General features: G+C 18.8%; 3 protein-coding genes across 3 annotated transcripts; 2 read left to right on the forward strand and 1 right to left on the reverse strand.

Moving 5' to 3' along the window:
* Nucleotides 1-1,839: 1,839 nt before the first annotated feature.
* PRSY57_1206100 (hypothetical protein) lies at nt 1,840-4,035 on the forward strand (the record flags this gene model as incomplete). Its single annotated transcript, XM_012908491.2, has 1 exon — nt 1,840-4,035. One exon carries the CDS (start codon nt 1,840-1,842, stop codon nt 4,033-4,035), a length of 2,196 nt encoding a protein of 731 aa, XP_012763945.2.
* A 428-nt stretch (nt 4,036-4,463) lies between these two features.
* Nucleotides 4,464-6,843, forward strand: PRSY57_1206200 (hypothetical protein; the record flags this gene model as incomplete). The annotated part of the gene is made up of 4 exons (XM_012908492.2): nt 4,464-4,565; nt 4,740-4,802; nt 4,902-5,117; nt 5,251-6,843. 4 exons carry the CDS (start codon nt 4,464-4,466, stop codon nt 6,841-6,843), a joined length of 1,974 nt encoding a protein of 657 aa, XP_012763946.2.
* Nucleotides 6,844-7,433: 590 nt separating this feature from the next.
* Nucleotides 7,434-15,496, reverse strand: PRSY57_1206300 (hypothetical protein; the record flags this gene model as incomplete). Its single annotated transcript, XM_012908493.2, has 3 exons — nt 7,434-14,447; nt 14,544-14,596; nt 14,695-15,496. 3 exons carry the CDS (start codon nt 15,494-15,496, stop codon nt 7,434-7,436), a joined length of 7,869 nt encoding a protein of 2,622 aa, XP_012763947.2.
* Nucleotides 15,497-17,529: the final 2,033 nt, after the last annotated feature.

Here is a 17,529-nt window from a genome sequence, read left to right on the forward strand (position 1 = left end):
AAAAAAAAAAAAAATAAAAAAATAATAATAATAATAATAATAAAAAAAAAAAAAAAAAAAAGGTTACATATCTTTTTTTTTTTTTTTTTTTTTTGTTGCTTCAAAGTTAATACATACAAATATTACATACATAATAATATATTCATTGATTTTTTACCTCGTTTTTTTTTTCATCATTTTTTTTATTATATATTAAATTATAACACTACTTTATATATATATATATATATGCATGAGGGTAAAAATCAAAGTAAATCTTGATATATTGCATGAGCACTTTTTTTTTTTTTTCTTTTTTTCTTATAAAAATATATGCACATGCATAATAAGTAATAATATATACTAAATCTTTATATTTTATATACCAAATATATATTTAAAATTACCAAATTATGAAATAATATTAAATAATATGATACAATATTTTAAGATTTATATGTAAATATTATTATTATTGTTATTAAAATAATTTATTGTAAAATAAATATTTCTAATTTTTTTATAAAGCAAAATAAACATAATTATCTTGTAATAAAGAAAATATTATTTATATAATATATGTTACTTAATAAGTTCATAAAATTAAAATAATATATAATAAAATCTCAAGAAAAATATTAAGATCCATAATTTTACAATTTATATATTATCTATTAGTAAATTATTCCCAGCTGAACAATTATAATATATATAATAATATAATATATATGTCTGTATATATGTAATATTTATATAAAGGTGTTATTTAAATATTTATTGTGGACTACAAAAAAAATAAAATAATAAAATAATAATAATAATAATAATAAAAAGAAAATAAAAAAAAAGGTTACATATATTTAATTTAAGATTCAACTATTAAAAGGATTATTTATATTTAATAATTTATACGTTGTTATTTATAATAGGACATATATATATGGATAATTAATATATCTGCTATTTTTTCGTTATTTTTATAAAATTGTAATATAATATATATATATATATATATATATATATATATATATATATATAATATATAATATATTGATAATTATATTTATTGTGTTCAGAAATAAAAAAATGTATATTACGCCTTATATTTTTAAATATAAGTAAATACATATTAATATATTTATATATCTTGATTGGATGTAAAAATAAAAAAAAAATAAATGTAAATATAAGTTATTTTTTAATATTTTATTTATAAATCATAAATATAAAATATATTATTTTTTCTTCTTTTTTTGAGGATCGTGAAAAAAGAATTAATTCAAGTGATGGAAAATAATAAATAAATAAATATATATATATATATATATATAATATATATATATATATAATAGTGATCTTAAATTTGTTCACATTTTATTTCATTTGCAAAATCGAATTATATATTGTATATTTTATTAGGTGAAATATAAGAAGATACATATTTGTTAGATTGAATATACGTTAATATTTTAGTAGAATATGTAATGATACATAAATATTATTTAATAAGTTTTGTGAATATTTATAATATCAAACAGCTCTATTTTTTTCTTTTATATAAATATAAATATATGTATATGTATATATATATATATATAATAAGATAATAAAAAAATTAATATATATCAGATTTTCAGTATCAATTGTAGATCTGTAAAATAAGCCATAACAATAATATTGTTATATATATATATATATATATATGTATGTATATATTATATTTAGATATTACATTACATTATATTATAGATATATTATATTATATTATATTATATTATTTTATTTTTGATTTGATTTAATTTAATTTGATTTTTTTTTTTTTTTATTTTATTTTTATTTTCATTTTTTTATTTTTAAGAAATGGTGCAAGATAACAAGAGTCGTCTTTTAATTTTAAACGATGTAAAGAATTATTATAACAAAATATTTACAAGCGAGGTACTCATATCTTTACAAAAAGATATAAAGTTAGAAGATTTAATGTTCTCGTATAATTACTATTCTCATTTAATTTACGAGAATTATAATGTTGATGAGGTATATGTAATTCCAAGTGACTATTTAAATAGCGATGATGATTTGGATTATAATATTAATGATAATGATGAGTTAAAGTGTTTTTTATTAAGAGAAGAAGAACGTATGAATAAGAGAAAGGCAAATTATAGGTACAGCAATGATGAGATGATAAATTATTTTGACCCTTTAACCAGTGAAGAAGAATTTGAAGAAAAAATTGAAAAAACGTTTGAATTTTTAAACAATTTATTATTATCAATAGATGTGGGTAATAATGATATGAATAATAATCATCTTGATGGATCTAATTCATCGAATAAATTACATTTAATTAATCAAATATGTATTAATTTAAATGTTAGAAAAGAAGATGATAATATTTACAAACTTTGTAATATAGAAGTTGATAGGAGTCAAATAAATCAAATTACCTTAATTATTATTGCATATATAATTACTTCTATCTTTAAATTAAGTATGGGTAGGAAATTAATTTTTTCGAATAAAAATATCAACAATATGTTATTTAGATCTTTACATTTACAAAATATTTATATACAAATATATACAATGAAAAATTTAAAAAAATATATTGTAGAAGATGGAGAATTATGTGATATTATACATTTGAAAATGATCAAGGTGTGTCTTTTTAGTAAATCATTATGTTCATTTAATAGGGCTAATCATATTTTATTACTCTTGCTTAGAGAAAAAAAGAATTATTGTCATGATATATTTGATTTTTATTTTTTGAGAAAACTTAAGCATTCTTTAGAACATTCAGATAATATTGAACGATTAAGATTGTTAGATTTTATAACTGATTGTATAAATGTTACTAACGATGAGAACGTGTGTAATTTATTCAAGTTGAAAGTAGAGTCTTCACAATATAAAACAGCGTTTAGCAAAAATGAGAATACAAATGTAAATAATAATAATAATAATAATAATAATAATAATAATAATAATAGTAATAGTAATAATAATAATGGTATTAATATTGATATTTCCCAACTATATAATGCAGATATACAGTTAAAAGTAGATAAGCAATTTAACGGAGATTATGATGAATCTAATGATGAACACATTTACACGGATAATATAATTTTTTCTCAAGTACATGGTTTAAAGGATATTATGAATAAACATAATTATAAAATAAAAGATATATATCTAATGATTAGAATTAATTTATATAAATATTTACATATGATTTACCTAAAAGATGATTTATTATTAAAAATAAATGTATTAGAAATATTTTCCAAGTTAATTCAGAATATTCAATATTGTGATGGATTACATATGGAAAGCTGCTACTTTTTACATAATGTTTTATATGATTTAAAAGAAAAAGATGATTATATATTACATTTAAGTATTATAAATTCTTTAATATCATATTCATCTATGAATGAATCTGTATTACATTATCTTATAAATTCACATTCAAATATTTTAATAAAAACAATTCTTCAATATATAGATAATAAAGAAAGTGATGTTGAAAAACTAATTGTTGGAATTAGAGCATTTGGATTTTTCTTTTCATATAAAGAATCTTCTAATCTTCTTTTGAATTTAAATAAAAATGCTCATTTGGTTGTTATTAATCATATAAGTACTCATTCTAATACAAATGTATTATTACATTCAATAAATATATGGTTAAAAATTTTAATATCTAAGCCTATGGATGATATATGGTTTAAAAATATTATTCATTCAATTCTCCTGGAAAAAGTTATTCTCATATTAAAAGAAATTGATGATAACAATATACAAACCAATATTTTTAAATTACTACATTTAATGATACCTTATGATATTGTTACTACTATTTTAAATGAACAGTGGATCATTAAAAGTTTACATGATGAATTTGAAAATAAAGCGTATGACCTAAAAATTAGTAGACACAAATTTTTTGTGGCCTTATACCAACATAACAAAGATATTATTTCAAACAATGCATATGCAGATAATTTAATACGAAACTTTATAGAAGCAACACCCAAAAGGTATTAGATATATATATATATATATATATTTTTTTTTATTTTTTTTATTTGTAATTATTTCGTACATTTTTTGTTCTTGTACAAAAAATATAAATCTGTGTTACATACAATGCGTATATATAAAAGTATAGCATTTTATGTGCGCGAAAAGACAAAATGTGTATATTAAAAGAATAATGATAATATGAATTACATTAATAGATACATACATACATATAATATATATATATATATATATATATATATATATATGTATGTATGTATTTTTTTTTTTCTTTATATTTTACAAATGCACACATAATTTTTTTTTTTATTAACATTTGCATCATTCTCATAAACTATAATTTACCATAGAGAAATTTTGCATATAATAAACTAAGTTAAATATAATAAAAAATTATTATTATATTATAATTTATATATGGAATAAAACAAATGTCGCTGAATTATGGACTTGATGAAATAATACAAATAAAATGCTCCTACATAATAGAAAAATATAAAAATAAGTTGAAAAAATTAAAAGAGTACAAGCATGTAAATAAAGAAATAATATATATATATATATATATATATTTATGTAGGAAGAATATATTTTATTGTTATTATTTCTTTTTATTTTTCACAATTGAAAAAGATAAAGAAAAAAAAAAAAAAAAAATTTGTCAAAACTTTGACCTAAAATGCATTTTTCTGTTTCATCTTTTTTAGGCCTTAAAAGAAGAATATGAAAAAAAAAACAAGGCCCATTACGTAAATAGATATATGTTTAACGTAATATATTAAAAGAATGAATATGAATATATATTTATATGGTCAACATTTAATCTCTATATTATATAATTTATTATCTTTGGATATCATATTTTTTAGAAAGAAAAAGAACAAATATTTAAGGATATACGTACATATAAGGAAAAATATGAACTTGAAACCTTAGAAAAAATAAAAGAAAAGTACAACAACTATTTCGCTGATATTTTTTTATATGAGCAAGAATATTATCAATGTATATATAAAGTCTTCAAAAATTTGCTACTAAAAAAGGAAGAAATTGATGAAAAAGAAAAACAAGTCATCAAATTATATGTATATTAATAGGACATAATGAAAAAAAAAAAAAAAAAAAAAATATACATCCATATAAACATATATATATATATATATATATATAATTATATAATTTGTCAAATATGTATTTTTTTGGTTTTTATTTTTTTAGGAATATGCACACATGATGCTCTCTGATAAAAATATAAATGTAGAATTTGAAAATTTTGAAAACACTAATAAAAAAACTTTTAGTTTGTATGATATTAAAACATATGAATATAAGAAAAAAATAGATAATATTCATAATGCTGATAACTTAGAAAATCTTTATAATATCAATGTAAATGAAATTTATGAAAGTATCCTTCTTGATCAGAATGATGATAATTATACTTACATGTTTAACACTAATAAGAGCTTTAATAAATTAAAAGGTGAATATGATGAAATAAAGCATATTCCCCAAAATAATAATAATAATAATAATAATAATATTATGTTTACCTCAAATTTTGATGAGTACAATTATTCTATGAATGATATTAATCCTATATCAACAATAAGTCAGGTAAAAATCATGGATCATATAAATAAGGAAGATATGGTAAATAATATTGATAAAAATGATAATACAAACAAATCAGATATTGTTATTAATTATGTGAATCAAAATGTTCATCAGAGTGGAATAGATATTCAACAAAATAATATATCTGAAAAAAGGGAAGCGTCAAATGATAATGAAACATACATAAAAAATAAAAAACCAAAAGAAAATAAAAGTGAAGAAATTATTACGAATTCAACGGAGGATTTTGATATGCAAGAAAATGTAGAAGATGAAAATATAAAAAGTGAAATTAATAATCATATAAGAAACAATTTAAAAGACAACAATATTTTCAAAAAAGATACTTCATACGAAGAAATAAATATAGAAAAAGGTGACGAAAATATATTTCCTCAAAATGATGATGAGAAGGTACAACAAAGTAAATTTTTAAAAAAAAGTGTAAGTACTACAAATGAGGTTTTAGGAAATGATATTTACAATTCACATATATTAAATAATAGTCATGATATAAATTCAAATATTAAATATGGAAAAAGTGAAAATTATATAAATACACTTGATCTACAAAAATTACATAGAGATATTATAAATAATGTAGAAGCAAATAGGGAAGCTAAATCTGAGACACACAAAAAAATAGAAGAATTAGATGATATTATTGAAAATAATATAGATTTTAATATATCCAGTTATTTCAGTGGAAACTTTGATGATATTATAAATAAAGAAGATTTATTAGAAAATGAAAAAAGTAATATATTAAATGAAAATTCATTAATTATAAATAATGATCAAACTATTGAATATGTAAATAATCAAAATATCAACTCGAAACCATCTTCTATTACAAAAACAGAAAATTTACACATATATAATAATAATGATGAAGAATATCAATATATCAAAATGTATAATGAAAATAATAATCAAATTCAGTCATCCTTATTTCAAACATTTAATAATTTTAAAAATGATTATAATATACAAATTGAAAGAATGAATACTTTTGAAAATTATGCACAAGAAATAAATATACTAGAAAATTATGAACATATTATGAATTCACTAAACTTAGATAATACATTAATTCAAAATAAAAATAACAAAAGTGATGAAAATGCAATGTTGAATATAACCAATATCCACGACATCATAAATTACATGAGCAACCATATAACAAAGAATTAATGATGTATTAATATATATATGTACATATGTGATATATATATATATATATATATATATATATATATATATATATATATATATATATATATATATAATTTTTATATATTTATGTAAATCATTCGCTTCTTTTTTTTTTTTTTTTCTCTTTTTTATTAACTTAATTTTTTATGCCTTGAAATATCTGGGCATATATTTATTATTGTTATATATTATAATAAGTATTGCAACATGAAAATACATTATTTTTTATAACATATATTATAACATTCATACTTATTAATCCAACTTAAATTGTATTAAAAATACTGTTAATTTTACATTCATATTTTGTTCAAAATTATTGTATAAGAAAAGTTAATTATATATATATATTTTTTAGAATACATTTGACACGTATATGCACACACCCGTAAGTGTCCATTATAAAATATGTTATATATATATATATATATATATATAGTTAACAAAATAAAAAACACAAAAATACATATTAATGAAAAAAAAAAAAAAAAAAGAAAAAAAGAAAGAAAGAAATAAAGAATGAAATATAAAACATCAACATTATAATTAAATCTTCTTTATTTTACACATCATTTTTTATCAAACTTTTTTTTGTTTTTATTCATTATAATTGATTTATTCATTAATGTTTTATCAAGTTGTTCTATTATATTATTACTATTTATTTCGTGTTTGTTTTCATAATTTTTTTTACGGTTCATATATTCATCATTGTTAAATTTTATATCATTAGGTATCTTATTATTTTGTTGTATACCCTTCATAAATCCTTTTATTCTTACCATATTTGTATTTTTCTGCTCATTTGGTGCATTCATATTATTCATATTATTATTATTATTATGACTATTTGTTTTGATATTGCTTAAAAATTTAGTGTTGCTTGTATTATTTTTATTTGAATATTTATTATTTTCTGGATTCCTAAAATTTGATTTTTCTTTTTCTTTTTCTTTTTCTTTGAATGATGATAATTGATTTATATGGGACTTTTTTAAGTAAGTTATATTCATATTGTTATTATGATCATCATTATTTTTATAATTAACCTTATTCATATTATTTGAATTTTCAATAATCATTTCTTGTTTGTATACATTTGTATTATTTTTGATGTACCCACTCTTTCCATCTGCAATTCCATCTTGTTCTTGGTCTTCTTCTTCTTTCGTCCTATTAAATTTCTTCACTATATTTGGTTTTATATTATTTCTATGAACATAATTACTATTATTATTATTATTATTATTATTTAGGTATATATTACTACTATTGTTACGTGCTTTATACTTATTATCATGATCTTCATAATTACTCATTTGTGAATTAATTTTTCTAAGCATTTCATTTTCGTTGTGTACAAAATTATGGCTACATAATAGATTGCTGTCACTATTATATCCATTATTTTCTTCTATAGATTTATTTAATGAATGTGGTGTACGAGAAATAAAAGAAATATCAATATTTTTATTCCCTTCAAAAAATTGAACGTTCTCTCTTTTACTATTTATCATTTGAACATTCGAGTCTACTTTTCTATTCGACCTTTTTTCATTATATTTATTGTTATATTCATATAATTTATCCAATGTCTTATTATTACCATAATTTTTTTTCTTTCCTGAAATCCTTTCTACATCACTATAATGATGATGCTCATTCATATTATTATATTCCTCCTCTAGAAATTCGTTAAAATTATGTTCTTTTTTCATAGAATCATTTTCATTGTTAAGGAAGTTATCATTACTTATTTCTTTTCTAGTCATTTCATCGTTATTATTATGGTAATTATCATATTCATTATATTTACCTTTCCTATTATTATAATAATAATAATAATTATTATTATTATTATTATTATTATTATTATTATTATCATTTCTATCAGTCATATTATTTTTACCATTCACATTATTTTTACCATTCACATTATTTTTACCATTCACATTATTTTTACCATTCACATTATTTTTACCATACACATTATTTTTACAATTCATATTATTTTTTTCATTGCTTACATTCTTATCAGTAGCAGCATTTAACTTTCCTTTATTAGGTGACATCTTGTTATGCTTACTGCTTTGCATTAAGCTGGAAAAATGATTTATCGATTGCATATTTTTATTAACTAAATTATCAATTGTATTCAAAGAGCTTTCGTTTTTTTTATTTATTTTTACATTCTTTTCATTTGAATTATTTGCATAATTTCTCGACATATCATTTCCATATACATTACTATTTATTTTATGAATATTATCATTAATATTATTTATATTACTATTTATATTATCGACATCATTATTAATACAATTAATATTCTTATTAATATTATCAATGGATGTATTTCCTTTATTAGATTCCTTTTCTATATAATTATTATTATATTCATCTATTACATCAATTGTTATATCTTGTGCTTTTTGCTCATAGTTTGCTAACATCATACTTCCATCATATTTATTATTTTCATTATCCTTATAATAATCAAAATTATTACTTTTAATATCTATCAAATCAGATTCAATTAAATTATTTACATTTAATGATGTCATTATATTATTTTCATCATGTTCAATGTTGTTTTTATAATTCAAACGTGATGGGCTATTTTTCGTATTTAACGTATCGTTAAAACTGCTCTTTCCCATCTTTATGTTGGTACTTATATTATTAATATTATAACTATTATAACTATTATTATATGTATTATTTTGATTTATCTTATCACCCTCATGTATGTTATTACCAACTTCTTTTTCTCTTCTGTATGGTCTTTTCTTTTCTTCCTCATTATTATAAAATTCGTTCTCTTCATACATGTCTCTGGGTAGATTAGTTGAGAATCCATTTTGATTATCATTATAATCATATTTATTATCATTCTTTATATAGTTCTTTTCATAATTCTGATAATCATTATTTAAAAAATCATCTTTTTTTTCATTATATTTATCACCCCCATAATTATAATAGTCTATATTATTATTATTGTCATGGTTATTATTATTATTATTATAATTATAATTATTATTATTATTATTATTATTATTATAATTATTATTATTATTATAATTATTATTATCATTATTATCATTATTATCATCATCATTATTATCATTATTATCATTATTATTGTTGTTACCATTATTTTTTGTAATGTGTGCATAGTTTGATATACCTCTATTTTCCTTAAGACCACTCTTACTATAACTTACCTTATCATTCATATTATCATCCATATATATAACACTCACATTATCCGTTTTATCTACCAAATTTATATCTTTATTATTCAATAATTTAGAATCCATTTTCTTATTATTCATCGAATAAGACGAAGCAACATCCTTATCAACATTATTAGATACATAATTTGCATCCGATATTATCAAATTGTCATTTTTATACTTTAAAAAACCTTTGTTTTTAAAATTTTCATTTATCATACTATCTATATATTGAATACTATTATTAATCTCTAAATTGTTATAATTAAAATTTATACTTTTTTTTCTATTTCTTCTTCTTATCAAATCAAATTTATTTTTACCAATTGCCTTAACCTTTACTCCTCTATTTCTTGCGTTACTTGTTCTAGATAAATTTGTACTAACTTTTCTATTCTCCAAATGTTTTAAGGATATTATAGCACCTTTACCACTTTTGTTTCTACAATCCTGTAATTTATTTAATAAATTTATTTCATTTTCTTTCTCTTTTAATGATTTCTCTTTATTTTTTAATTGCTCATGTAATAGTTTTAATTGTTCTTGTATAAACTCCGTATCCTTTATATGCTTCTCTTTCGTTAAAAGAAATTGTTTTTTCTCTGCTTCTAAACTATTTCGATCTATTTGTATAACAGTTTGCTCATCTAATAATTCCTTTTCACGTTTTTCTATATTTTGTAATTGCATTTCTTTTTGTTTTAAACTATTTTTATAATTAACCAGTTGATCTTTAACCTTCTGTAATTCGTTTTTTTTTTCTTTAAGCTTCTTTTCTCTTTCTTGTAATTTAGAACTATATTCCTTCAACTCTACATCAAATGAATTTAATGATTCCTTTTTCTTATTTGATTCTTCCAGTTTCTTATTATATTCCTTTTCCTTTTCCATTAAATGAATTTCTCTATTTTTCAATTCCTTGTCATAATTTAATAATTCTTCTTTATTTTTTTTTATCTTATCTAATTGTTCATCAAAAATTTTACGAGATTCTTCCATTTGAGCCTTGTCATTATTTAGACTTTCTTCTCTTTCATCTAAATCATATTTTCTTTTCTCAATTTGCTCCTTTTCCTTTTCAATATTTTCCTTTTCCTTATTTAAATCTTCTTGTTGCTGTGATAAATTGATAATCTTTATCTTTATATCGTTTTCTTCTTTTTCTTTGAAATTTTTATAATTCTTTAATTCAATTTCGATTTGTTCCTTTTCTACTAACAAGTTTTCTTTTTCTAAATTTAATTTTTCTTGTTGAACATATAATTTTTCTTTTTCTTCTTCAATATCTAAGTAAATGTTTTTTTTATAATTTTCTAATTCTTCTTGTTCTTTTATAATCAAATATTTCATCTTATTCTTATCTTCTTCTAACACATCATATTTCTTTTGTATACTTTCTTCATATTTTTCACATTTATTTCTAAATTCTTCTTCATATATTTTTTTTTGTTCTTCAAAATTATCACGTTCTTTATGAAGTTTTCTTTTTTCATTCCCAATTTCGTTTTGTAACTTTTCATTTTCTTCATCAAATTTTTTTGCTAAACCTGATTTTTCATTTTCGAAATTTTCTTTATATTTTTGTTCCAAATAATTTTTGAATTCCTTTTTCTCTTCTTCCAAATTTTGTATCATGTTACGTCTTTCCTTTTCAATTTCATCTTTTAATTTTTCATTTTCCTTTTCCACATTTTTTATCATCTTTTCTTTATTTTTCTCAATATCTTCTAACATTATGACTTTCATTTTTTCGACCTCCTCAATCATTAATATTCGTTCCTTACGTAATTCTTCTTTCATATAATTAATTTCATTTTCTTTTTCCTTTTGCATATTATTTTTTTCATTAAGAAATTTTATTCTCTCTTCTTGTACATCATCTAATAATTTCATTTTATCCATTTCTAATTCTTTTCTCTTTTTATTTAAATCTTCAAGTAATTCATTATATCTATCCATTCTACTATTTAGTTCTTTTTGTTTTATTAAGTTATTTCGTTCATTTCTTTGTATTTCTTCTTCTTTGTTTTGTAAATTATTATATTCACATTCAATAATTTGCTTCTTTTCTTTTTCTAAAGATTCTAATTCTTTTTTCAACATTTCCAATTCATTCTTTTCTTTCATATTATTCAATTTCTCTTCTTCTAACTCTTTTTTAGTATGATTTAAAAAATTTTCTTTTCTTTCTATATTTCTTCTTTCGTTATCTATTTCCTTTTCTCGTTCTTCCATTTCTTTGATTTTTTTATTAAACTGACCAAATTTTTCATCATATTCATATAATTTACTTTTACATTTATTTTCGATAGTTATGCATTCATTCATTTTATCTAATAACTCTTTTTGAGCATTATCATATTTTAATTTTATAGAATTAACATACTTTTCTTTTTCTTCAATATCCATTTTCTTCTTATCTACAAGCATTTCCTTTTCCTTTATCTGCGAATGAATCTTCTCAATTTCTTTTTCTTTATCTGATAGCATCTCGACTTTTTTTTCAAAATTATCTTTTCTTTTTTTCATTAGGTTCTTTTCAGTTTCCAGCATTTGGCGATTTTCCTCCATATGAACTTGCAACCTAGCCATCTGCTTACTAGCTTGACACACACAAACAATATTTTTAAAATCATTCTTTTTCTTGAAATTTCTATCAAAAGAAAATAATTCTTCATTATTATGAATCAAAGAATTTTCCTTGTTCTTTTTCTCATTTAGCATATTTAATTGGTAACTTTCTATCTTATTGTTATCTATAAATATCTCGTCATTTTTATTATTCATATAAATACTTTCTTTATCAGAAATTTTATGATAATTGTTCAGATGCTTTTTTCTCAATTCGTTAAGATCAAAATTTCTTAAATTAGACAAATCTTGTTTATTATTAGAAATTAAAGTATTGTTATGTATTGAAACATCTCCATTAGGGAATATAGAATTGTTTTTTTCTCCATAATTATTAAAATTGTTATCATTATTTATATTATCATTATTATTAATCATATTATCATTATTATTATTATTAATCATATTATCATTATTATTATTATTATTATTATTATTCATATTAACATTATTCTTCATATTATTATTATTATTCATATTATCATTATTATTCACATGGTCTAAATTACTATTTCTTCCCTTATTATCATCAAATTCATTCTTGTTATTCATAAAATCTACTCTATACATTGTTCTATTGTTAAATTCATTAACATTTAGATCCATCATTTTATTTTTCAAAAAATTCAAATTACTCTCATTCTTTAACTTCAAATATTTATCATAACGTGAAACGCCATTGTTAGATGTATCCCTTGTCTTCTCTTGATAATAACTAATTTTTGCTTGTGTATCATCCACATAATTTAAATAATTACTAACCTTTTCTTTTTCCATTTTTCTTATATTTACGTTACTTGAACTTGAACGTTTATGATGGACATTTTTATAATCATAATTTAAAATATCTTTACCCTTATAATGAGAATCAATATAATTATTTCGAACATCATTCATATTAAACTTATTACCATTTTTATTTTCCTCTCCATTATTCTTTATATTCATTAAATATTCTATTATTAACTGTTTCGTATTATTATTTATTATATTATTTTCATTATCTCTTTTATTAATATCATTATTATAATTTAACGTCTTACAAGTATCTTGCATTTCTTTTTCATTTGATACATTAAATTTTTGTTCACTTTCATATTTATCTTTCACATTTCTGTTGTTTAAAAGATTATTTAAATAATTACTTCTCACTTCATTCTTCATATTATTTAAATACCCTTTCTCATTATTATTTTCACTCTTTAACTGATTTCCTTCCTTCTGGTTTATATCTTTTATATTAGCTAGTTCTTTTTCATAGAAAAGGTTATTTTTATATTTCTCTTGTAAAACATTTAATTTATTAACATCAATATATGCAGACCCATTACTATTCAATGTATCAATATCCTTATTATATAACAAATTCATATCTATAATTTTATTTGCATTATTAGTTTCTACTAAATCCATAGGATTTGTAGTAGAATTATATCTAATATTATTATTATTATTATACATATTTTCAGTATTATTATTATTATTAATATTTCCTTTATTATATATCCTATTTCTATTGTACATAAAACTTTTCTCTTTATTTTCATCATTTCTAATAACCATATTCTTCATATTCGCTTCCTTCAAATTCCTCAAGTATTCACCTGGGTTCATATTATTTTTATAATATTCATAATTACTCATTTTGTCGCCTACCTTTTTATTATCAGAAATTAGTGAATCCTTGTTTCCCTTAACCCTGTCTTTTAGTTTCTAAAAATATGGAAAACAAAAAAAATATATATATAATAAAAAAAAAAAATTATGACAATCTTATATATATATATATATATTGAATAATCTATTTACCTTAATAACAGAACTTGGAATATCTTCTGAAATTTGTCTGCTAGAACTATGTTCTAAAATGAAATAAAAAAATAAAATGGAAAAAAAAATATATATATATGTATATATATTATAATAAAAGATATGTATGGTTTTATTTTAAAATGCCTACTTTTATTAGATTTATAATGTGACTCATGTGTTTCTAAATCTAGATGCCTATTTGTTTTTAACTTATCGAGTGCATAAAATTTTCTCTTAGAACTATTTATATAACAAGATAATTTCTTAGGTTTCGTATGTGTGTAATCATTCTCTTCCTCCTCATTATTATTATTATTATTATTATTATTATTATTATTATCATTATCATTATCAATATTACTACTGTTACTAATATCAATATCACTACTATTATTAATATCAATATTACTACTATTATTAATATCAATATTACTATTATTATGATTTCTATTTTTTTGTTTTAAGTTATTTAAAGAATGATTATCACTATCGATTACGGAATCATTGTCTTTAATTTTAATAAGTAAACTATTTTTATCATATTTATCTATTCTATTTATTAATGTATTATTTTTATCATCTTTCATATCCTCAACTATTTTTCTCTCTTTTCCAAATAAATTTTTGTATCTAGTAATAAAACTTTTTCCATTCTTTACAGAATTTTTTATGGTTTCTTTAAAATTATTCTTACTTGTAACGGAAATATCACTACTTATTTTATTTTCCTCAATATCACTTTCTATTTCACTGTTTTCTTTATATATTTTATCTATTTCTTCTTCGACTTTCTTATTTTTAACTGTATTAATATAATTAGAATATTTATCATATTTATATATATTCTTTGTATTGTCTAGGTTTACTTTACTTTTTCCTATTACACTATTTTCATTTTCTGATAAACTAACAGAATACACACTATTATTATTATTGCTATCGGTTTTCATTTTTTTTTTTTTTAATTAATTACCTTTGAATGTGTATTAGGACAGCCTACCAACTGTATGTTATTAATGTGTAAAGGTAAAAATAAATTATATATATATATATATATATATATATATATATATTTTAACACACACATATATATATTTGTATATATTAGTGATATTATTCCATAACAATTATTTTATATTTTCTATTTTTATTTAGCTATATATATCATATAATATAAACAGATGTGTCAATATGTTCAAAATTATTTGAACAATGTATAATATACGAAAAAATAAATAATATGCCAGAAATGTTAAGAGATTAAAAAAAGATAAAACATTATGTTATTTGAAAAAAAAAAAAAAAGAAAAAAAGGGATACATATATAAATATTCATATATATTAAACATAAACAACTCTTATGAAAAAAAAAAAAAAAAAAAAAAAAAAGGAATTTTTTAAAAAACTTTATTATGTTATCATGGAAATTATTATAAAGTTTACGTATACTGAATATTATTAAAAATATAAAAAATAAAAATAAGTGTAATTATATATGTGTTTTAATTAATCTTTTAAAAATACATATTATGTAAATGGTAAAATATTTCTTTATTATATATTCCTTTTTATATTATTACTTATGTTAAGCTCTTTCTTTCTTTCTTTCTTTTTTTTTTTGTTTTTTCTCCTTTAGTTTAGAATAATATTTATAAGAAAAAAAATAGTCAAATTAAATCTATACATAAATAAAGCCATTGGGAGAAAATATCGTATGTATATAATTTGCCATTTATTTTTATTATATTTAAAACTATACACATGCATTATATAAAGATATACTTAAGTGAATTACAATATATTATATATAAATATATTATATATTTATATATAGTATTATAAAAATAATTTTAATATATTATTTTATATATATATATATATATTTATATATAATATCAAAATATATAATGTTCAAAATTAATATTAAAAAGTTTAATATATTATATATGTATACATATATAATATTTTAAAAAAAGAGAAAAAAAAAAAAAATAAATAAATAAATAAATAAATAAAGATACACGAATATTTTGAGCATATATAAATTTAATGAAAGTAAATTTTTATAAATGTAAAAAAACATATTCTTGCTCCGATTTAATGATTTATTTTTATTCTTTATAAGTAAATAAATATAATATATATATTATGTACATATAAATTTTTTTTTTTTTTTTTTTGTTATTTTTGTCTGGAATTTTCTTTTAATATCTTTCTTCATTTTTACCTGCACGCATCAGGTAAAAAATTTTTAAAAAATGTGCAAAAGAAAAAAAAAAAATTATTATGATAAAAAAAAAGCTATACAATTAAGAAAAAAAAAAAAAAATTATATATATAATTTGTAGATTAAGGGAAAATGAAAAAATTCCTAATATACATATGAGTTCAAATATTCATAAATGTATATTTATTTTTCTCCTTTTTTTTTAATTTTTTAAAATATGTAAAAATCATATTTATAATATCATAAATTTTAACATTCTTGTACGTCTTATTATAATATATATATAATATATATATCATATAAAAAATTTCCCCTTGATCATTAATGAAATTTACCTTTTTTCTTATTATAAATAATAAACATTAAAAAGAAGAAAAAAAAAACTTCATAACCTTTAGTGTTTTCCCTATTATATTATATTATATTATATTATTCTCTTTTTTATATGCAATTAATATAATACCCATGTGGATGCATAGATAGAAAAGTAACATTTCTCACATAAAACTTTTATTTATATTTCCATTTTCAATGTAGAAAATCTTTTCAATTACTTTTTATACACATAAATATTTATTAAATTTATTAAATTATTTATTAGCTTAACAAATTAACAGTTAGTAAATTAAAAAATTAAAATATAGAAAAAAAAAAAAAAAAAAAAAAAAAAAAAAAAAAATATAAAAAAAAAAAAAAAAAAAAAAAAAAAAAAAAAAAACAAAAAAAAAAAAAAAAAAAAAAAAAAAAAAAAATAAA

Source organism: Plasmodium reichenowi, chromosome 12 (assembly GCF_001601855.1).
Source record: "Plasmodium reichenowi strain SY57 chromosome 12, whole genome shotgun sequence".
In the NCBI taxonomy this organism is placed as follows: domain Eukaryota; phylum Apicomplexa; class Aconoidasida; order Haemosporida; family Plasmodiidae; genus Plasmodium; species Plasmodium reichenowi.